At 43.8% G+C, this 23,049-nt stretch overlaps 2 protein-coding genes across 2 annotated transcripts in view; one reads left to right on the top strand and one right to left on the bottom strand.

The window, feature by feature from the left end:
* Positions 1-23,049, top strand: part of LOC311100993 (neurotrypsin-like) — a gene marked incomplete at both ends in the record, with an annotated part of 32,714 nt that overhangs the window by 3,390 nt on the left and 6,275 nt on the right. Inside the window, 2 exons of the mRNA XM_084142000.1 lie at positions 12,238-12,280; positions 21,633-21,875. Coding sequence (XP_083998126.1) covers positions 12,238-12,280; positions 21,633-21,875 — 286 coding nt within the window. The remainder of the gene's footprint in view (positions 1-12,237; positions 12,281-21,632; positions 21,876-23,049) is intronic.
* On the bottom strand, positions 13,311-18,689 carry LOC311100499 (uncharacterized protein). The gene is made up of 4 exons (XM_084141420.1): positions 18,605-18,689; positions 16,789-18,413; positions 15,827-15,839; positions 13,311-15,428 (listed from the first exon to the last, which is right to left on the bottom strand). The coding sequence occupies exons 2-4, from the start codon at positions 18,409-18,411 to the stop codon at positions 13,765-13,767; spliced, it is 3,300 nt and encodes a 1,099-aa protein (XP_083997546.1). The 5' UTR covers positions 18,412-18,413; positions 18,605-18,689; the 3' UTR covers positions 13,311-13,764.

Genomic DNA, 23,049 nt, shown 5'->3' with positions numbered 1-23,049 from the left:
GAATGGTTCTTTGCCATTCAAGGGCTCTTTTAGCGATAATGAAAATGTATGGGGTGGCTCATTAGAATATTGTGGGGCGTGGTTTGCTCACAGCTCTTTTTGTGCAACCATGAATGAGTGTCATTCCAGTTTATATAATCTGTTGTGTTATGCGATTATATGTTAAATATGACTATGGCCAGTGACTGTCTTGTGAAAGACTCATGTATGGCGTTGTGTCAATTGAGAACAGTTGACTAAATCAGTGGTTCTCAATTCTCTCCTCAGGGACTCCCAGTTGTTCTACAGTTAGCACATCTAACTCAATTGGTAAATTAAAACAATAATAACCTTAGGAATTGTAACAATATAATATGGCTAACCAGGATTTTAAGAAATGATGGTTCTTTAAAAGGATCGAGGAACGGGACTCTAACCCGGACGCTTATAAGAAATCCCGCTATGACCTCCGACGAACCATCAAACAGGCAAAGAGTCAATACAGGACTAAGATTGAATCGTACTACACTGGCTCTGACGCTCGTCGGATGTGGCAGGGCTTGAAAACTATTACAGACTTCAAAGGGAAGCACAGCCGCGAGCTGCCCAGTGACACAAGCCTACCAGACGAGCTAAACCACTTCTATGCTCGCTTCGAGGCAAGCAACACTGAAGCATGCATGAGAGCACCAGCTGTTCCGGATGACTATGCGATCACGCTCTCCGTAGCCGATGTGAGTAAGACTTTTAAGCAGGTCAACATTCACAAGGCCGCAGGGCCAGACGGATTACCAGGACGTGTACTCCGAGCATGTGCTGACCAACTGGCAAGTGTCTTCACTGACATTTTCAACATGTCCCTGACTGAGTCTGTAATACCAACATGTTTCAAGCAGACCACCATAGTCCCCGTGCCCAAGGACTCTAAGATAATCTGCCTAAATGACTACCGACCCGTAGCACTGACGTCTGTAGCCATGAAGTGCTTTGAAAGGCTGGTCATGGCTCACATCAACAGCATTATCCCAGAAACCCTAGACCCACTCCAATTTGCATACCGCCCCAACAGATCCACAGATGATGCAATCTCTATTGCACTCCACACTGCCCTTTCCCACCTGGACAAGAGGAACACCTACGTGAGAATGCTATTCATTGACTACAGCTCAGCATTCAACACCATAGTGCCCTCTAAGCTCATCACTAAGCTAAGGATCCTGGGACTAAACACCTCCCTCTGCAACTGGATCCTGGACTTCCTGACGGGCCGCCCCCAGGTGGTAAGGGTAGGTAACAACACATCTGCCACACTGATCCTCAACACGGGGGCCCCTCAGGGGTGCGTGCTCAGTCCCCTCCTGAACTCTCTGTTCACCCATGACTGCATGGCCAGGCACGACTCCAACACCATCATTAAGTTTGCCGACGACACAACAGTGGTAGGCCTGATCACCGACAACAATGAGACAGCCTATAGGGAGGAGGTCAGAGACCTGGTCGTGTGGTGCCAGGACAACAACCTCTCCCTCAACGTGACTAAGACAAAGGAGATGATTGTGGACTACAGGAAAAAAAAGAGGACTGAGCACGCCCCCATTCTCATCGACGGGGCTGTAGTGGAACAGGTTGAGAGCTTCAAGTTCCTTGGTGTCCACATCACCAACGAACTATCATGGTCCAAACACACCAAGACAGTCGTGAAGAGGGCACGACAAAGCCTATTCCCCCTCAGGAGACTGAAAAGATTTGGCATGGGTCCTCAGATCCTCAAAAAATTCTACAGCTGCACCATCGAGAGCATCCTGACTGGTTGCATCACCGCCTGGTATGGCAACTGCTTGGCCTCCGACCGCAAGGCACTACAGAGGGTAGTGCGTACGGCCCAGTACATCACTGGGGCCAAGCTTCCTGCCATCCAGGACCTCTATACCAGGCAGTGTCAGAGGAAGGCCCTCAAAATTGTCAAAGACTCCAGCCACCCTAGTCATAGACTGTTCTCAAGCTCTGTCAGGTTGGATGGGGAGCGTCACTGCACAGCTATTTTCAGGTCTCTCCAGAGATGTTAGATCGAGTTCAAGTCCGGGCTCTGGCTGGTCCACTCAAGGACATTCAGAGACTTGTCCCGAAGCCCCTCCTGCGTTGTCTTGGCTGTGTGCTTATGGTTGTTGTCCTGTTGGAAGGTGAACCTTAGCCCCAGTCTGAGGTCCTGAGCGCTCTGGAGCAGGTTTTCATCAAGGATCTCTCTGTGCTTTGCTCCGTTCATCTTTCCCTCGATCCTGACTAGTCTCCCAATCCCTGCCGCTGAAAAACATCCCCACAGCGTGATGCTGCTACCACCATGCTTCACCGTAGGGATGTTGCCAGGTTTCCTCCAGACGTGACGCTTGTCAGGCCAAAGAGGTCAATCTTGGTTTCATCAGACCAGAGAATCTTGTTGCTCATGGTCTGAGAGTATTAAGGTGCCTTTTGGCAAACTCCAAGCGTGCTGTCATGTGCCTTTTACTGAGGAGTGGCTTCCGTCTGGCCACTCTACCATAAAGGCCTGATTGGTGGAGTGCTGCAGATATGGTTGTCCTTCTGGAAGGTTCTTCTATCTCCACAGAGGAACTCTAGAGCTCTGTCAGAGTGACCATCGGGTTCTTGGTCACCTCCCTGACCAAGGACCTTCTCCCCTGATTGCTCAGTTTGGCCGGGCGGCCAGCTCTAGGAAGAGTCTTGGTGGTTCCAAACATCTTCCATTTAAGAATGATGGAGGCCACTGTGTTCTTGGGGACCTTCAATGCTGCAGAAATTTTTTGGTACCCTTCCCCAGATCTGCGCCTTGACACAATCCTATCTCGGAGCTCTACGGACAATTCCTTCGACCTCAAGGCTTGGTTTTTGCTCTGACATGCCCTGTCAACTGTGGGACCTTATATGGATGGGTGTGTGCCTTTCCAAATCATGTCCAATCAATTTAATTTATCACAGGTGGACTCCAATCAAGTTGTAGAAACATCTCAAGGATGATCAATGGAAACAGGATGCACCTGAGCTCAATTTCGTGTCTCATAGCAAAAATAATAAATCTGAATACGTATGTAAATAAGGTATTTCTGTTTTTTATTTTTACTACATTTGCAAAGATTTCTGAAAACCTGTTTTCACTTCGTCATTATGGGGTATTGTGTGTACATTGCTGAGGATTTTTATTTATTTAATCCATTTTAGAATACGGCTGTTACGTAACAAAATGTGGAAAAAGTCAAGTGGTCTGAATACTTTCTGAAGGCACTGTATATAAAGCACCAAAAAGAGATCCGCTTAGCAGGTTAGGAGAGCATTTTAGCTAACCCTAACCCTTTTCCTAACCATAACCTAATTATCCTAACCTGCTACATTAATTCTGCTAACCTGTTGCGTAAGTTCTCCTAACCTGCTATGAAAAGTAACTTCCGTCCGTAGCTGTAAACCATAGTCAAAACCTGTGTGGTGTGTATAGGCCATGGCTGGTTGTGAGAGTGTCAGGGTCATGGGTGAAGCCATGTTTCATTTTATCCACCTCAGTATGACACTACAGATCATCCAGACCAGGGACATTAGAAGTAGATCACATCAGAGGCCAGATCAGCTGGGTAAACCATATGTTACAAGACACTGATTTTTTGTCAATATTGTAAATTGCAATTCTCTCTAATCATCAATGCTGAGGAATTCTAAACCCCTTTTAGGTTCCTAAAACCCTATTGGCATATATCAATTAAATGGTACATCAATTAATCAGTGAATTCATCTATTTTAATGTTTTTTTTCTGAATAAATGAGAAGGTTTGTAATGTATTATTTATGAAACCATGTGGATACGTGTGTGTTGAGTGTTCATGTTGAGTGTGGTGTTAATGTAACAGAGCTGGTTTGGTGAATCGTGAATCATGTGAACACACCCATGTGAAGAGAAACCTTGCCTGAGACCTGAAGACTTTTGTTAGTTCCCAGAGCTATTGCTTAGGCTTTAGCTTAGTGGGCTTGGCTGACAGTCTTGTGGTTCTGTGACCCCGTCTCTGTGTGGCTGTGCAGACACCTGTGCTATGCAGATCCGAGGCTACCGGTATGTTCCAATACCAACACAATTTTACCATTTAGAATGCATGCTCAATACACTGATTCATTCTAAGTGGTGTGCTAGTGTGGATATTGGAACAGATCGAGCTGTGGTGCGGTATGATAACCGTGAGATTGATATGAGTGGAGATATCAGCATGTTAGGTTTTCATCAGAGACTCCTGTTCACTGTGTAATATGATTAGCCAGAGCAATGCCATAGGGAGGTGGTGGGTGTGTGTTTGTGTGTCCAGGCACTTGTCATCTCCTGTCTGGACTACTGCAACTCGCTGTTGGCTGGGCTTCCCAATTGTGCCATCAAACACCTGCTACTTATCCAGAACGCTGAAGCCCGCCTGGTGTTCAACCTTTCCAAGTTCTCACATGTCACCCCGCTCCTCCGCACACTCCACTGGCTTCCCCAGGTGCACGTTTTAGTTTTTGCCCTAGCACTACACAGCTGATTCTAATAATCAAAGCTTGATGAGGAGTTGGTTATTTGAATCAGCTGTGTAGTGCTAAGGCAAAAACCAAAATGTGCACCCAGGTGGGGCCCCAGGACTGAGTTTGGGAAACCCTATGCGAAATGACTAAAATCTCAATGTAAATCTGTGTGTGTCAGAGGCATGGCCACAGCAGGGCCTTGCCCAGGCCCTGACAGGTTGAATACTGGCCCACCCAATCAGGCTGGCTTAAAATATATAAAAAATAAATAAATAAAGGAATTATATTTGTTGTTTGTGTTGTCTCCTGACTAATCAGAAATGTAGAAAAATGCAGTAGGAGGTTCCTGGGATCTAATTGGGTATATCGCAATCATATGGTACCCCTAGGGTGACCACATTTAAAATACCCAAATGCAGGAAAACAGGATGATTTTGTGGGACATTCACGGGACAGTGTAGCCTACATGAGTCTAATTGGTGTAGTGCTCATTTCTTAGGTGCCGGAGTGCAATAAAAATGAAAATGATGTCGTAATTTCTCAAAGTTTGTACTGACAGATGTAGCCTATTGAATATAATTATAGAATATGGATAAAATACATCCTCCAATCTGCCCTATGCCCACACAGAACTTGTTATATTTTTAATACCCTCAAACACCAAGTTAGGCATACCTCATTTCAAAATAAGCCATCATCACTGTTCATCGTGAATGATCATTCTTCACATTTACCAGTGAAACGACCAAACTGCATCTCCATGCCAATCATTTGATCTCAATCAGTTTCATGGTAATATGCATTTAGATATCCTTGAATTACTGTTTCGTAAGCAAATTAGAGCAGATGGTGTTAACAAACTATATAGGCTTCCTGTATTTTGTTTCAATGAAATCACATTCTGCCTAGTGTGCGCGCGCTGTTGAGTTTTGGCCGCAAAAAGCTCATAAGAAATTAGGTGGTGTTTTTGGTGTAACAGTAACGTTATACTGTGTTATTATATTTGGTTCTCTTATGTAGAATACACATTAATCATTGTGTGATCTTCCAAGACCTTGATCCGCTTTGATCTAACTTTACTAAATGAGCACTATTGTGAGAAGTGGCGGCAGCGCAGGTTGCTACACCCCTGCTCTAACTGCACCAAAAATGCAAAATCTTCTAGAGCAGCTGCCCAAAAACACTAGATTCATGAGTCCAGACATTCAAGACAAGCTGCTTGAGTAAGCATCATCCCTACTAATGCGCAAAATCAAAGCAGACCTCTGTGAATGGCCAAGCACCTACTATGGTATTATGGTAGACGAGTACAAGGATGAATCGAAATGTGAACTTGTCACAGTTTGTATCAGACATGTCCACAGGGGGGTGGTAACAGAAAGGGCAATTGGGTTTTTAGACACAGGTGACATGCGTGCAAACGCCATGTCCGAGAAGATTTTACAAGTGATTGAACCACTGGAACAAGACACCATGTGGGTTTACATCCCGGACAGACAGCTGACTGAGCTGCACACCCGGTTCCAGGAGGATCAATATGGAATAATGAGAGGAGCAGCCAGGGATGGGCAAAAATTACAAAATACCATAAAGTTCACTGTATCAAAATAAACTACAAAATACTTGTATTTTGAAATGTATTGAATTAAAATACATTTATTTTGCATTTTAAAATGCAGAAATACATTTGCAAGTAGCCGGCCTGAACAGCAAAAACATTCTACTTGCTATGACTGTGATATGTTGTTGTTTATCTACCTTAGTAAATGCACTGAAGTCACACTGGATAAGAGTGTCTGCTGAATGACCAAATTTATATGGGCAACTTAACATACCAAAATGAACTGCAAAGCACACTGGGTATTATTATTGGCCTTGTTTTGGGGCAGAGCTCATTAGAATAATACTCAGCATGCTTTGCAACTGGTCATTTTTACATATACATTTACAGTGCGCTCGGAAAGTATTCAGACCCCTTGACTTTTTCCACATTTTGTTACATTTTTACGTTTTAGTCATTTAGCAGACGCTCTTATCCAGAGCGACTTACAGGAGCAATTAGGGTTAAGTGCCTTGCTTAAGGGCACATCGACAGATTTTTCACCTAGTCAGCTCGGGGATTAGAACCAGCGACCTTTCGGTTACTGGCACAACGCTCTTACCCACTAAGCTACCTGCCGCCCTACAGACCCTTTACTCAGTACTTTGTTGAAGCGCCTTTGGCAGCGATTGCAGCCTCAAGTCTTCTTGGGTATGACGCTACAAGCTTGGAACACCTTTATTTGGAGAGTTTCTCCCATTCTTCTCTGCAGATCCTCTCAAGCTCTGTCAGGTTGGATGGGGAGCGTCACTGCACAGTTATTTTCAGTTCTCTCCAGAGATGTTCGATCGGGTTCAAGTCCAGGCTCTGGCTGGGCCACTCAAGGACATTCAGAGACTTGTCCCAAAGCCACTCTTGCGTTGTCTTGGCTGTGTGCTTAGGGTCGTAGTCCTGTTGGAAGGTGAACCTACGGCCCCAGTCTGAGGTCCTGAGAGCTCTGGAGCAGGTTTTCATCAACGATCTCTCTGTACTTTGCTCCGTTCATCTTTCCCTCGATCCTGACTAGTCTCCCTGCCGCTGAAAAACATCCCCACAGCATGATGCTGCCACCACCATGCTTCACTGTATGGATGGTGCCAGGTTTCCTCCAGACGTGACGCTTGGCATTCAGGCCAAAGAGTTCAATCTTGGATTCATCAGACCAGAGAATCTTGTTTCTCATGGTCTGAGAGTCCTATAGGTGCCTTTTGGCAAACTCCAAGCAGGCTGTCATGTGCCTTTTACTGAGGAGTGGCTTACATCGGTCCACTCTACCATAAAGGCCTGATTGGTGGAGTGCTGCAGAGATGGTTGTCCTTCTGGAAGGTTCTCCTATCTCCACAGAGGAACTCTAGAGCTCTGTCAGAGTGACCATCGGGTTCTTGGTCACCTCCCTGACCAAGGCCCTTCTCTCCAGATTGCTCAGTTTGGCGGGCGGCCAGCTCTAGAAAGAGTCTTGGTGGTTCCAAACTTCTTCCATTTAAGAATGATGGAGGCCACTGCGTTCTTGGGGACCTTCAATGCTGCAGAATTTTTTTGGTACACTTCCCCAGATCTGTGCCTCGACACAATCCTGTCTCGGAGCTCTACGGACAATTCCTTCGACCTCATGGCTTGGTTTTTGCGCTGACATGCACTGTCAACTGTGGGACCTTATATAGACGGGTGTGTGCCTTTCGAAATCATGTCCAATCAATTGCATTTACCACAGGTGGACTCCAATCAAGTTGTATAAACATCTCAAGGATGATCAATGGAAACATAATGCACCTGAGCTCAATTTCGAGTCTCATAGCAAAGGTTCTGAATACTTATGTAAATAAGGTATTTCTGTTTTTCAAAGAGGCAAAACGTCGATACAGAGACAAAGTGGAGTCGCAATTCAACGGCTCAGACACGAGATGTACAGTGGCTTGCGAAAGTATTCGGACCCCCCCCCGCAAAAGTATTTTGCAGCAATTACAGCTGCAAGTCTCTTGGGGTATGTCTCTATAAGCTTAGCACATCTAGCCACTGGGATTTTTACCCATTCTTCAAGGCAAAACTGCTCCAGCTCCTTCAAGTTGGATGGGTTCCGCTGGTGTACAGCAATCTTTAAGTCATACCACAGATTCTCAATTGGATTGAGGTCTGGGCTTTAACTAGGCCATTCCAAGACATTTAAATATGTCCCCTTAAACCACTCAAGTGTTGCTTTAGTAGTATGCTTAGGGTCATTGTCCGGCTGGAAGGTGAACCTCCGTCCCAGTCTCAAATCTCTGGAAGGCTGAAACAGGTTTCCCTCAAGAATTTCCCTGTATTTAGCGCCACCCATCATTCCTTGAATTCTGACCAGTTTCCCAGTCCCTGCCGATGAAAAACTTCCCCACAGCATGATGCTGCCACCACCATGCTTCACTGTGGGGATGATATTCTCGGAGTGATGAGAGGTGTTGGGTTTGTGCCAGACATAGCATTTTCCTTGATGGCCAAAAAGCTCAATTTTAGTCTCATCTGACCAGAGTACCTTCTTCCATATATTTGGGGAGTCTCCTACATGCCTTTTGGCGAACACCAAACGTGTTCGCTTATTTTTTTCTTTAAGCAGTGGCTTTTTTTCTGGCCACTCTTTCGTAAACCCCAGCTCTGTGGAGTATACGGCTTAAAGTGGTCCTATGGACAGATACTCCAATCTCCGCTGCGGAGCTTTGCAGCTCCTTCAGGGTTATCTTTGGTCTCTTTGTTGCCTCTCTGATTAATGCCGTCCTTGCCTGGTCCATGAGTTTTGGTGGGCGGCCCTCTCTTGACAGGTTTGTTGTGGTGCCATGTTCTTTCCATGTGGTGCCATGTTCTTTCCAAGCAAGTTTCTGATTTTTTTAAATAACCCAACCCTGATCTGTACTTCTCCACAACTTTGTCGCTGACCTGTTTGGAGAGCACCTTGGTCTTCATGGTGCCACTTGCTTGGTGGTGCCCCTTGCTTAGTGGTGTTGCAGACTCTGGGGCCTTTCAGAACAGGTGGATATATACTGAGATCATGTGACCAATCATGTGACACTTAGATTGCACACAGGTGGACTTTATTTAACTAATTATGTGACTTTTGAAGGTAATTGGTTGCACCAGATCTTATTTAGGGGCTTCATAGCAAAGGGGGTGAATACATATGCATGCACCACTTTTCCGTTATTAATTTTTTAGAATAATTTTAAACAAATAGTTTTTTTCATTTCACTTCAACAATTTGGACTATTTTGTGTATGTCCATTACATGAAATCCAAATAAAAATCTATTTAAATTACAGGTTGTAATAAAACAAAATAGGAAAAACGCCAAGGGGGATGAATACTTATGCAAGGCACTGTAAATAATGTAGTTACATTCAGTAATCTTGCTCTGATTTCTCACCGTAAAGGTCCCAGAGATAAAATGTATTATAGTTTTGTTTGATAAAATCCATTTTTATATTCAAATGTAGGAACTGGGTTCTACAGTTTGAACCCCTGCTGTCTCTGGCTCCACACCCACCCCACCCGGCCATCTAGATGTGTGAAAGTTTGTGTATAAGATAATGATCCATCATGTATGACATTCCTGGGAGTGTATAAACTTACATTTTGTATTACCATATAATTTGTGAATGTTCTCTATAGTTATGTACTTATGTATAGTTATGTATCAATTGACCAATTCGGCACATTTGGGCAGATTTGATACGAAATAGTCCAGTATTGCAGTGCTTCACTGGTATAATCTGAAACTTTGCACACACACTGCTTCCATCTAGTGGCCAAAATCTAAATTGCGCCTAAACTGCAATATTATATTTTGGCCTTTCTCTTGCATTTCAAAGATGATAAAAATAAAATCTAATAAAAACGCATGTTTTTTTGTTTGTATTATCTTTTACCAGATCTAATGTGTTATTTTCTCCTACATTCATTTCACATTTCCACAAACCTCGAAGTGTTTCCTTTCAAACGGTATCAAGAAAATGCATATCCTTGCTTCAGGTCCTGAGCTACAGGCAGTTAGATTTGGGTATGTCATTTTTGGCGAAAATTGAAAAAAAGGGTCAGATCCTTAATAGGTTAAAGGCTGCTGCCCTATGTACATAGACATGGAATCACTGGTCAGTTTAATAATGTTTACATACTGTTTTACTCATTTCATATGTATATACTGTATTCTAGTCAATGCCACTCCTACATTGCTCGTCCTAATATTTATATATTTCTTAATTCCATTCTTTTACTTATTGTGTATTGTTGTGAATTGTTAGATACTACTGCACTGTTGGAGCTAGGAACACAAGCATTTGTCTACACCTGCAATAACATCTGCTAAATATGTGTATGCGACCAATAAAATTAGATTTGATTTTATTAAAATGTAGGGGCGGTGGCTCATTAGAATATTTTGGGGCATGGTTTGTTGACTGCTCTTTTTGTGCAACTGTGAGTGAGTGCCATTCCAGTTTATATAGTCTGTTGTGTTATGCTATTACATGTTATATATGACAATGGCTGGTGATGGTGCCTTCTGACAAACTTGTGTATGGCCTCGTGTCAATTGAGAACAGTTGATTAAGTCAGTAGTTCTTCATTATCTCCTTAGAGACCCCTAGTGATGGGGAAATTAAGCTTCCTGAAGCGGTGAGGTTTTTTCAGTTTTTGTCGAAAATAGGTTAATTACTCGGGCCTTTGATCAACACAGTGTACACTAGTGGCACCTGTTGGTCAAAATAAGTTAGAGCAGCTAAATTATTATAGATGACATTCCACACCCCGTAGCGCGTGTGCGCAGCATTTTTGTCTTCTACCAAACCAATCAGGTGTTTGTTCGACAAAACGAAGCTTCGGACGTCATTGATCCCGTGTTTATGATAAAGTGATACAGGTATCTGCACACTGCTTCGAAGTACACTGCTTAGCAATTTTGACGCATGCCTCGGAGGTCCGGCATCAAACGTGACATCCCAATAGCTCAATTGGTAGAGCATGGCGCTTGTAACGCCAGGGTAGTGGGTTCAATCCCCGGGACCACCCATACGTAAAAATTTATGCACACATGACTAAGTCGCTTTGGATAAAAGCGTCTGCTAAATTGCATATTATTATTATCCCTAGAGACCCCCAGCCGTTCCAAAGCAACTTGTTAATAAACACAATTATAAAACCTATGGAATTTTAACAATATAATATTGCTATTAAACCAGAACAACAAAACCTGTATGGTTTTACAAAGAACCTATGATATTGAGAAAGGTTCCTTGTAGAACGGAGGAAATTCTCTGACTGTTTCTGCTAATACTGAATAAAAGAGGACTCAGATAACATCTATAAATGTTTCACCCTTTTCACCTCGACTTCCATAGTAGCTCACTTTGAATTAAACACATATAGGCCTGGACTACCAAGGTAGGCATGAAAACAGTAGGCTAAATCATAAATAAACAGTATTCAGGCCTATATATGTTTAATTCAAAGTGAGCTACTATGGAAGTCGAGGTGAAAAGGGTGAAACATTTATAGATGTTATCTGAGTCCTCTTTTATTCAGCATCAGCAGAAAGTCAGAGGATTTCCTCCATTTCCTTCTCTCCTCTCATCTCTCTGACCTGGTTTCTGTGACTGAGGGTGCACTACACAGCATTCTGTCAGATGTCATCTGAAACTGTCTAAAACTCGCTTCTTCAGTACCAGTACTGGTGGGAGGAGCTATAGGAGGATGGGCTCATCGTAACAGCTGGAATGGAATAAATGGAACGGTATCAAACACATCAAACATATGGAAACCACATGTTTGACTGTTCCATTCCAATGAGCCTGTCCTCCTAAAGCTCCTCACACCAGCCTCCACTGTTCAGTACCCAGGTCTCTGTGTTCTGTATGCTTATGTGTCTGTAATGTTTGTCTGTGTGTCAGGTAGGGATTTAACCTGCATTGTCGGCACGCCACAAGACAAGCCCACTGAGCTAAAGCCTGTAACAGGCTTCAGGTCTTAGGCAAGGTCATTCATCATGCGGGTGGGGTTCAATGAACCACCTAGGTTGCTTTTGTTGGGGCTCTGTGGGTCAATATAGTATTTATTCGCTCTGTAACAGATATGATGTGAAACGTTGACAGTAGGTTGTGTTATCTGAAACTATGTCTGATGTGTTCCTCTTCTCTCAGGTGGTAGCTGATGACAGTTATTTAAACGAGGTGCAAAACCCAGGTAGGCTAACAGTCACCTCTCTTCTCTTCTTACTATTCCCTCCCCCATGTCTTTGTGTTCTATAAAATGTCCAATCCCTTCTTCCCCCACTCATATTCTCTCCATTCCTACTCTCACTCCTCATGTTCTTATAATCTATTTTCCCATCCTCCATGCATCTCTATTCTCTCTCTCTCTCTCTGTGTGTGTGTTTGGCTGGTGGTTGTGATGGGGGTGGGGTTCTCTCTCTCTCTCTCTCTCTCTCTCTCTCTCTCTCTCTCTCTCTCTCTCTCTCTCTCTCTCTCTCTCTGTGGTTGTGATGGGGGTGGGGTTCTCTTTCTCTCTCACTAGCAAAGACCAGCCGATTCATAATTTCTGGCCTCAATCCAAGTGCTCAAAATCCACAGAAGCACACATACGCACACACACAAGCACCCAAATCTCTACAGTGCTAATGATTCATTGAGGCCTTTGGATGTTGCCACATCAAGGAAAATATACCCCGAACCAACATCTGGCCAATTAGACAGCAGAGTTACATCTCTAACTGGGGAGGGGAAGGTTCTGGGTGAAATGTGCCTGCGGTTTCATCTGAGATGAATATGATGATATGTAAGGCCCTCCTTGGCTTTGTTAGCGTACAGTACATCAGTGTGCTTTATTATTGTGTGTGTAGCTGATGTTGTAGGTATGAGTGTGTCTCGTGTGTGCATGTACTGCAGGCATGTGTGTGAGCACAGACGCATACCCACCCCCCACATGGCTCAGCTCTGTGTGTGTGAACCGTGTCAAATACTCATTGTGGCGGGGAAATGGATTATAGGAGCTGAGAGAATGAGTGTTCCCGTGGTGATGGTTCCCATAGCGATGGAGGAGAGTCTGGTTGTCGTGGCAACACAGATTGTTGGTTGCCCTAGCAATCAGAGTGTGTGGCGCGGATGTTTTGAGTTAATTTGGGTTTAGGTCAAATCTTTTGAGATCTGGCAGGGTCCAACAAACAAGAAAGCATTTTAAAAACATGATTTCCTTCAAAACAGCACATATTCCCAAATCAAACCCAAGTTTATTCTAAAATGCTTTTCACACATGGTCTCATCACACTTGATAAAAAAAGGAACAATTATCAAATAACCAAAAAGAAAAAGTTTAAAACACATCATAAACATCTGATTTAAAAGATAAGGTGAAAGTAAATAACATAGGACCCCCCACCATATTACAACTCTACTGTACTTTCAGTATGTAACAAGCAATTAGACACATCTCACACCACTACAATTTTAACACACCATTACATGCAACAACATCATATTATATCAAAGACATTTATTCCCATCAACACATTTTACAATTCCATTCATGTATGTTTTCTTTCAGTTGCCTAATTGAAAAACACTGTCTGCTAAATGACCAAATCATCATTAGGTTACACTGTCACATCTATGACTGACAGCATTATGAATACATATGGCACTTTAAGCTCTGTGACCTTATTGGATCACAATTTATTCTGTGTGATTGACAGTAGAGATGACCAATGGGGCAGTGTTTTTACCACCAGCATTACCACCCGAGTTGAAGTATGTATAGAGCTTCTCGGTGAAGTTGCATCTAGTGAAAGAGTGGATGTGAGATCTGGCATCTACATCATAAAAGGAGACTAGACCCTCCTCATAATCCACAAACACCCCTACTTTTTTGGGTGTTGGGGGCTTGTCGGAGAAGAAGGGCAGGTAGAAGAGGTTATCGTACATGTTTGCACAATACCAATGCCGGTGGTACTGGTGGTACCCACTCTTTAGACCCAGAGTCCATAATCCATTCTCAGGGGTCAGTGGAAGCCAGCCCTTCCTGTTGGTGGACTCTCTGGCCACCCCTAACCTCCACCAAGTCTTCCCCTCCACCTGCACCTCATAGTAGAATCTCCCAGAGGAGAATTCATTCTTTCCCAGGACAGAGGGATTATAATCAAACCTCTCTGGGTTGTTAGGGAGTTTCTTTAGTATGTCTCCCAGTCTCACTTGTTTTCTGTCCTCAGACACGTTGAGGTATGGAAATGCTGTATCAGGGTCCAGAGTCACAGCCACTGCGTACTGCTGCATCCTCTTCAGCTTGATGTCAGGCAACTTCCCTATCTCATTATGAAGTGTCTCCTCTAGTTGAGACACAACTCTCCTCACATTCTTCACATGTAGGTAGTAGTGAACACTGATCTCAGACCAGTCCTTGGTGAATGTGGGGGTGCACAGGGATGATGAACTCTGGAGGAGGTGGAGGTGGTCCTCAGTGTGTGAGAGCTGTTCCAGCTCAGTGCGTCTTCTCTTAAGCTCAGTGATTTCTTGCTCCAGCTCGTTAATCAGCCCTTTAGCCCGCCTGTCTTCTGCTTTCTGCTTCTCCTCAATCTCCACAATGAGCTCAGCCTGGCTTCTTTCAATGGAACGCACCAGAGCATTGAAGACCTCCACACTGTCTGCTATCTCTCTTTCTGTGACTCTCTTGCTGAGCTCTACTGAGTCTTTGATCTCCCTAACCTTCTGCCAGCGGTCATGGATCATCTGACGCATTTGCTCTATGGAATTCCGCAGTTGAGCCTTCTTCTTTCCGAACTCTTCCTCTAGAGTGACGGTGTGGTGAGTCTTGTGGTCTGTCTCAGTACAGAACTGACACACACACGTTTGGTCAGTCCTACAGAACAGCTCCAGGAGTCTGTCGTGCTTCTTACACATCATGACTTCCAGGTTTTCCACGGGATCTATCAGCTTGTGTCTTTTCAGGCCTGCAACTCTCTGATGAGGCTGCAAGTGCATCTCACAGTAAGAGCTCAGACACTCCAGGCACGACTTCAGGGCTTTGAGCTTTCTCCTAATGCAGACATCACAGGCCACTTCTCCAGGCTCGGCAGGGGCCAAATCTCTGTCTCTGTCACTCATTCTTTTGAAATGATCTGCAACATCTCTCAGTGTTGTGTTGGTCTTTAACTCTGGTCTTTTGTAGAAAGTATGCTTACACAGTGGACACTGGCACCGGTCAGTGGTATTCCAATATCCACTGATACAGGCCATGCAGAAGTTGTGTCCACATGGAATGGAGACTGGCTCAGTGAACACATCCAAACAGATAGAGCACTGGAACTGATCTTCAGACAGGAGACTGCTGGAGGAAGCCATTTCTGCAACACAAAGAGCAAGAGCAACCATATAATTATGTACTGGAATGAGTACAATCCCAATTCACAGTTTCCTTTTACCCAGACAAGGAAGTTTTAAAAGATTATGGATTCAGAAAGAATATACTTTACCCTAACCAACAGTATATAATATAATACAGATAAATGAATCAGTCAGATTTACACATTTCCATCAGATATTCAGGTTTAAAGAAGTGACTCAGTAGTGATTTATAAACTGTATACTGTAGTGGATGTTTGTCAGAACTGTTCTGTTCTCCTGTGTGTAGACTGTGTTTTGTGGTTGTGAACGAAATTGTTGTCATACTCTTTTGCTGATTGATATGTAATGTTACTGTTGTGACTATCTGTGTTTTTGTTTCATGTCCTGTGACATGTACCGAAAAGTGACTTCTGTGGTCAATGAAATATAATTATAGAAAGATTTAATAAACTGATATAATAAACCATCTTGATAAAATGGCTTTAATATTGTCGACAGAGATCATGGCTTTTAGCCAAGGGCGTAGTAGGTGAGAAAAACAGGAAGCACAGTGATTCTGGTAGAAATGAGCCATACCTGTTCAGGTAACCCCGTCCCCGTCCCCGTCCCCCCGTCCCCCCCCGTCCCAATCAGTACTTACTTGAGTTTGTGTGTGTCTTCTATTTCTCTATGAAAGGTGGACTCCGTGCAGGCGGCAGCTGTGTTGTTATCTTCACGAAGAGTAGGAACGTGTTTAATCCCGTGTGTAGTTTCCTGTTCTCTATTTAACTCTCACTTCAGCAAAGTGTCATCCCTCAACTCCTCCCTGCTCTGCTCTCTGCATATCCTGCTCTTACATCAGATACAGTAGGGAAGGCATGTCATTACCTTTCATCTGCCATCGTTTTTTGTTTGAAAGTATACTGAAAAACAAAAACGGGTTCAGAAAATATTCAGCAACTCGTGGAGGACAATGGAATGGGGGATAAAGAGAAAGGAGGAGAGGGAAGTGTAATGAGATGGTGTGTATAGTAGGATGAAGTACAGCACAGTAGTTTGTTTTATTTTGTTTTATACAGGCCTCTACTATCGGATGTGATATTCCCCAGAGAAGATAGGTCAGTTTTGGCATTTAGTGGATTTATTTAGTCTTTTAATATTGTCTGGCTGTAAGCCAAAAAACAACAACAATTATTCAGTATACCCAATATTCCAACCCAGTACACCCCCATTATCTTACACAGCACATACAGAACCAATACTATAATACATTATATTATTTACTCTCATCATTGCATGATAAACAAACTAATGATCTACAAACTAATTGCACATAAGGTGTCCTAAATTACGACATTTCATTCAGTCTGTGTGATTGACAGGACAGATGACCAATGGGGCTGAGTTTGGACCCTCAGAATTATTACAAGGGTTGAAAAACGGATAGAGTTTATCAGTGAAGGTGTTGCCAGTGAAAGAGTAGATATGAGACCTGGCCTCCACATTGTAGAAGGAGATCTGACCCTCCTCATAATCCACAAACACCCCCACCTTCTGGAGCTTCTCTCTCAGGGAAATGGGGACACGAGTATAGTCGCAGGCCTCATACTTATTTTTACCTCTCATATACACAGTCCACAGTCCTCCCTCAGGGCTCTCAGTTGTAGATCCTTTTCTCTTGATGGACTCTTTGGCCACTCCAAAAACCCACTCAATCTTCCCCTTTACCTGCACCTCATAGTAGAATCCCCCTGAGGAGAAGCCCTCCTTTCCCAGAACAGAGTATAAAGAATCAAACCTCTTTGGGTTGTCAATGAGAAACTGTGGTCGTTGTTCATATCTCACTTGTTTCCTATCCTCAGACAGGATGAGACATTGATTTGCTGTATCAGGGTCTAGAGTCACATCCACTGCACACCTCTGCATCCTCATCATCTCAGCATCACACAACTTCTCCATCTCTTTGATAACTGTCTCCTCCAGCTGAGACAAAGTTATCCTCATGATCCCTACACACAGCGCACTGTGAACACTGATCTCAGACCAGTCCTTGGTGTTGGTGGGGGGGCTCAGGAATAGGGAGCTTTGGAGGAGGTGAAGGTGATCCTCAGTGAGTGAGAGCTGCTTCAGCTCAGTGCGTCTCCTCTTTAGCTCAGTGATTTCCTGCTCCAGCTCTTTAATGAGCCTGTCAGCCCGCATCTCTGCTGCTTTCTGCTTCTCCTCAACCAATTCAATGAGCTCAGCCTGGCTTCTCTCAATGGAGCACACCAGATCAGTGAAGAGCTGCATGCTGTCCGCTATCTCTCTCTCCGTGTCTCTCTTGCTAAGCTCTACTGAGTTTTTGAACTTCTGAACCTTTTGCAGTCGCTCCTGGATCATCTGCTGCACTTGTGCCTCCATCTTCCCAAGCTGAGCCTTCCTCTCTCCACACTCTTCCTCTAGAGGGACGAGGTGGTGAGTCTTGTGGTCTGTCTCAGTGCAGAACTGACACACGCATGTCTGGTCAGTCCTACAGAACAGCTCCAGGAGTCTGTCGTGCTTCTTACACATCCTGTCTTCCAGGTTCTCCACAGGGTCGATCAGATTGTGTCTCTTCATGCCTGCAACTCTCTGATGAGGCTGCAGGTGAATTTCACAGAAAGAGGTCAGACACTCCATGCAGGACTTCAGGGCCTTGAGCTTCGTCCCAGTGCAGACGTCACAGGCCACTTCTCCAGACTCGGTAAGACTTTGGTTTGGGCTGCGGAGAGCTTCCACTTGAACTGACCTCCTGAACTGAGCAGCCATCTCAGAAATGAAGGTATTGACGTGAAGCTCAGGTCTCGTGAAGAACTTATGCTTACACATTGGACACTGGCACAGGTCAGTAGTATCCCAGTATCTGCTGATACAGACCTTGCAGAAGTTGTGTCCACATGGAGTGGAAATTGGCTCAGTGAACACATCCAGACAAATAGAGCACTGGAACTGATCTTCAGACAGGAAACTTCTAGGGGACGCCATTTCTGGAACACAACAACAGAGCAAACTCATCAAAAGACGTGCTAGAATGAGTCAGAATTTAGACAGTAAACTTTGTACTTCTGTGTTTTTTCTCACTCTCATAGTGACCTTGGTGTCTTCAGTTGAGTTCCCGCTCTCATAAGGTTTTGCTATCTCCCTATTAAGCATCCTCTCCATCTCTCTCTCTACTCACCTGAGTGTTTTTTTATTTCTCTACAAAAGGTAGACTTTCAGCTGTAGTGTTATTTCTGTGAGGAGCAGGAGAAAGTTTGTTTCTGTGTGCAGTTACCAGCTCTATATTTAACTTTCACTTCAGCAAAGTGACATCATTCAACTCCACCCTGCTCTGCTCTTAAAGGGACAGAGTTTATATTTTACATGCCTGTCTAAAGTCTCTTCGGATGTTTTTCCTCACATACTTTTGAAACAGATTCAGATTCTCAGAAACAGAGGTTAACATGTCAATTGCTTTAATCAGCCATTGGCGTTTTAAAAAATAAAACCATGTTCTCTGTTACTGACAGGGTTATGGTTGAGCTTCTAGCATAACAGGCCCGTTTCCTGCATAGCGACTAAGCCTAGTCCTGGACTAAGAAGAACTTTCAATGGAGATTGAGCATGACTTCGAGTTCAGGACTAGGCTTGAAAACCGGCCTGAACAGGTTTAGTACTCTGTTTACACAATGTAAAAAATGAAAGTCAGACACACCATTTAATCCTGTCTTTATTCTCACTCCAAGGTTCTCACCACCTCCTGCTTTTGCTATGCCTCCACGCTGTCTTTCTCTCCCAACACTAAAGATACTACAGTTTACTATAGAATACTACAGTACTTACTATAGAATTCTGTAGTAAACTGGAGTATACTGTAGAATACTATACTACACACTAGTATCCCTCGATCATGTGAAGTACTTAGCATAGAATTCTGTAGTATACTGTAGAATATTATAGTAAATACTACAGAAATGTCCGCAATAACACTACAGTCTGCAAAAACATATATATTTTTTTAACTATAGTAAATACTAGTGATGTTATGTTTGATACTAGTGATGTTACGTTTGATACCGGAGCTCCGAGGCATGCGTCAAAATCGCTAAGCAGTGTACTTCAAAGCAATGTTCCAATGCCTGTATCACTTTATCAGAAGCACGTGATCAATGATGTCCGAAGCATTCTTTCGTCGAACAACCACCTGATTGGTTTGGTATTGGTTTCATAAATTCAGTCCTTGGGTGCACGTTTTGTTTTTTGCCCTAACACTACACAGCTGATTCAAATGATCAAAGCTTGATGATTAGTTGATTATTGAATCAGCTGTGTAGTTCTAGGGCAAAAACCAAAACGTGCTCCCCTTGGGGTCCCGAGGACCGAGTTTGGGAAACCGTGCGCTATGGCGTGTGGGACGTCATCTAATTTAATAATTTGGCTGCTCTAAATTCTTGATCAAAGCCTTGAGTAATGAACCTATTTACGAAACAATTGTCTGGAAAGGCTCAATGCTTCAGGAAGCTTCATTTCCCCATCACTATTTGATACAGGAGCGCCAAGGAATGCGTCAAAATAGCTAAGCAGTTTACTTCAAAGCAGTGTGTCGATGCCTGTATCACTTTATCAGAACCACGTGATCAATGACATCCGAAGCTTCTTTTCGTCGAACAACTACCTGATTGGTTTGGTATTGGTTTGGTAGAAGACAAAAACACTACCCTGCGCAGGCGTTACGGTGTGTGGGACGTCATCTATAATAATTTGGCTGTTCTAAATTATTTTGACCAGCAGGTGCCACTAGTGTACACTGTGTTGATCAAAGCCTCAAGTAAATTATCTATTTTCAAACACAATTGGCTGGAAAGCCTCAATGCTTCAGGAAGCTTTGTTTCCCCATCACTAGTAAATACTACAGTATTTAATTTGCATTTACCCTGCCCTTTCCCCTCCCCAATATCCCAATTTCTGTGAGTGAGAAACCTACATACCAAGTATAGACCATATATTGTGTTCCCTAAAGGTTATAGAAAAGAGCAGAAGTGTTAAACTCTCTGTTCAGAACCCAGTCCTACCTACAGGCTATGGAAAAGGTGCTCTTATAGTTTTTCTCCAGTAGGTTTTCTCAAGGAGAAAGCCCCCAACTTCTATGTCAAAGATAATAAATCACTTTAGTAATTACAACAGCTATGTCCCCAAAAACACTACAGTAAATATTACAGTATACCATACTACAGACCGCAAAAATAATACAGTAATTACTATAGTATATGCTTCTCTTTTTTACTACAGTATTTATACTATAGTAAACTGTAAATACTACAGTAAAGTCAGAGAAAACACTACAGTGAATACTATAGTATTCCTATCATAGTATACACTACAGTATTTTTTCATGTTGGTCCCTCTCCTTTTTTCTCTCTTCCTCTTCCAGATTGGAATGAGGTATGAGGGGTAGGGGGTACAGCCTCTGAAAAAAGTGTGTGTGTGTGTGTGTGTGTGTGTGTGTGTGTGTGTGCGCGCGCTCGCGCATGGCATGATTAGATGATGTTCAAGGACAGCCAAGCTGTGTGTGAGAGATAACACTGGTCCTGGCTATTGCAGCTCCTCTTTCTGTCCTGGCTATTAATCACAGGATGGGTGTGCGTTTGCATGCGGAGGTGTGTGCGCGTGTTTGGGTGCATGCATGTATGTGTGTGTGGGGGGGGGGGGGGGGGGGCAGCATAATATTTGTGTCAGCAGCAGTTTTATTTAGCCTTTGTTGTTTATGCCTGCTCCACTAATTCCCCCTCTACAATACAGAGTGTACCCTCCTTAAGGACCCTCTGCTGTGTGTCCTCCTCCATTTTGAGTAAGAATGGGAGTGGGAGGTTAAGGGATTTTAACATGGATCAGTTGAGTAACTGTATTACAGAGGTCGCCTGCTGTGTCATCGGAGAGTGCATATTAATACAACTTGTAAATGTCTGTACATGAATATAGAAGAAGCAAGGCGATTTTCCATTTTGAATAAGGACTCTCCATCTCCCCCATCTCCCCCTCTCTCCAGGTCCACTGCCCTGCAGTGTTTACAGCTCTACTGTAACATTGTCCTTTCTCTCACCTTCCACAACTGTCTTTCTCTATCTCTCCTCCAGCTCCTTTCTCCAGTTCCGAGGGTTTTTCAAAGCTTGGTTACTAACATTATCCTCTCTCTTCCATTCTCTCTCTCTCTCTCTCTCTCTCCTCAGCCCCTCTCTCCTGTTTGGAGGGTTTTACAGAGCTGGGTTACTATAACGGCTCTGTGTCTCAGACGGACTCTGGCGCTCTCTGCCTGCGGTGGACAGAGTTTCCAGACTACGTGCTGCAGTACCCCGGTCGAGGCCTTGGGGAGCACAGCTATTGCCGTAACCCTGACAGAGAGTCCAACCCCTGGTGCTTCTTCAGACAGACCTCTGGGGCCATCGGCTGGGCCTACTGCGACTGCCACCAGGGTAGGTCTACAGCACAAATGTGAAATAGGTATATTTAAAAAATGCAGAAGTTTGTACAGTGAGGGAAACAAGTATTTGATCCCCTGCTGATTTTGTACCTTTGCCCACTGACAAAGAAATTATCAGTCTATAATTTTAATGCTAGGTTTATTTGAACAGTGAGAGACAGAATAACAACAAAACAATCCAGAAAAACACATGTCAAAAATGTTATAAATTGATTTGCATTTTAATGAGGGAAATACGTTTTTGACACCCTCTCAATCAGAAAGATTTCTGGCTTCCAGGTGTCTTTTATACAGGTAACGAGCTGAGATTAGGAGCACACTCTTAAAGGGAGTGCTCCTAATCTCAGCTTGTTACCTGTATAAAAGACACCTGTCCACAGAAGCAATCAATCAATCAGATTCCAAACTCTCCACCATGGCCAAGACCAAAGAGCTCTCCAAGGATGTTAGGGACAAGATTGTAGACCTACACAAGGCTGGAATGGGCTACAAGACCATCGCCAAGCAGCTTGGTGAGAAGGTGACAACAGTTGGTGCGATTATTCACAAATGGAAGAAACACAAAATAACTGTCAATCTCCCTCGGCCTGGGGCTCCATGCAAGATCTCACCTTGTGGAGTTGCAATGATCATGAGAACGGTGAGGAATCAGCCCAGAACTACACGGGAGGATCTTGTCAATGATATCAAGGCAGCTGGGACCATAGTCACCAAGAAAACAATTGGTAACACACTACGGCGTGAAGGACTGAAATCCTGCAGCGCCCGCAAGGTCCCCCTGCTCAAGAAAGCACATATACATGCCCGTCTGAAGTTTGCCAATGAACATCTGAATGATTCAGAGGAGAACTGGGTGAAAGTGTTGTGGTCAGATGACACCAAAATTGAGCTCTTTGGCATCAATTCAACTCACCGTATTTGGAGGAGGAGGAATGCTGCCTATGACCCCAAGAACACCATCCCCACCGTCAAACATGGAGGTGGAAACATTATTCCTTGGAAGTGTTTTTCTACTAAGGGGACAGGACAACTTCACCGCATCAAAAGGGACAATGGATGGGGCCATGTACCGTCAACTCTTGGGTGAGAACCTCCTTCCCTCAGCCAGGGCTTTGAAAATGGGTTGTGGATGGGTATTCCAGCATGACAATGACCCAAAACACACG

The sequence above is a fragment of the Coregonus lavaretus genome (assembly GCF_964263955.1).
Source record: "Coregonus lavaretus genome assembly, chromosome: 25".
Taxonomy (NCBI): Eukaryota; Metazoa; Chordata; class Actinopteri; order Salmoniformes; family Salmonidae; genus Coregonus; species Coregonus lavaretus.
This window is presented reverse-complemented; position numbering and strand designations above follow the sequence as displayed.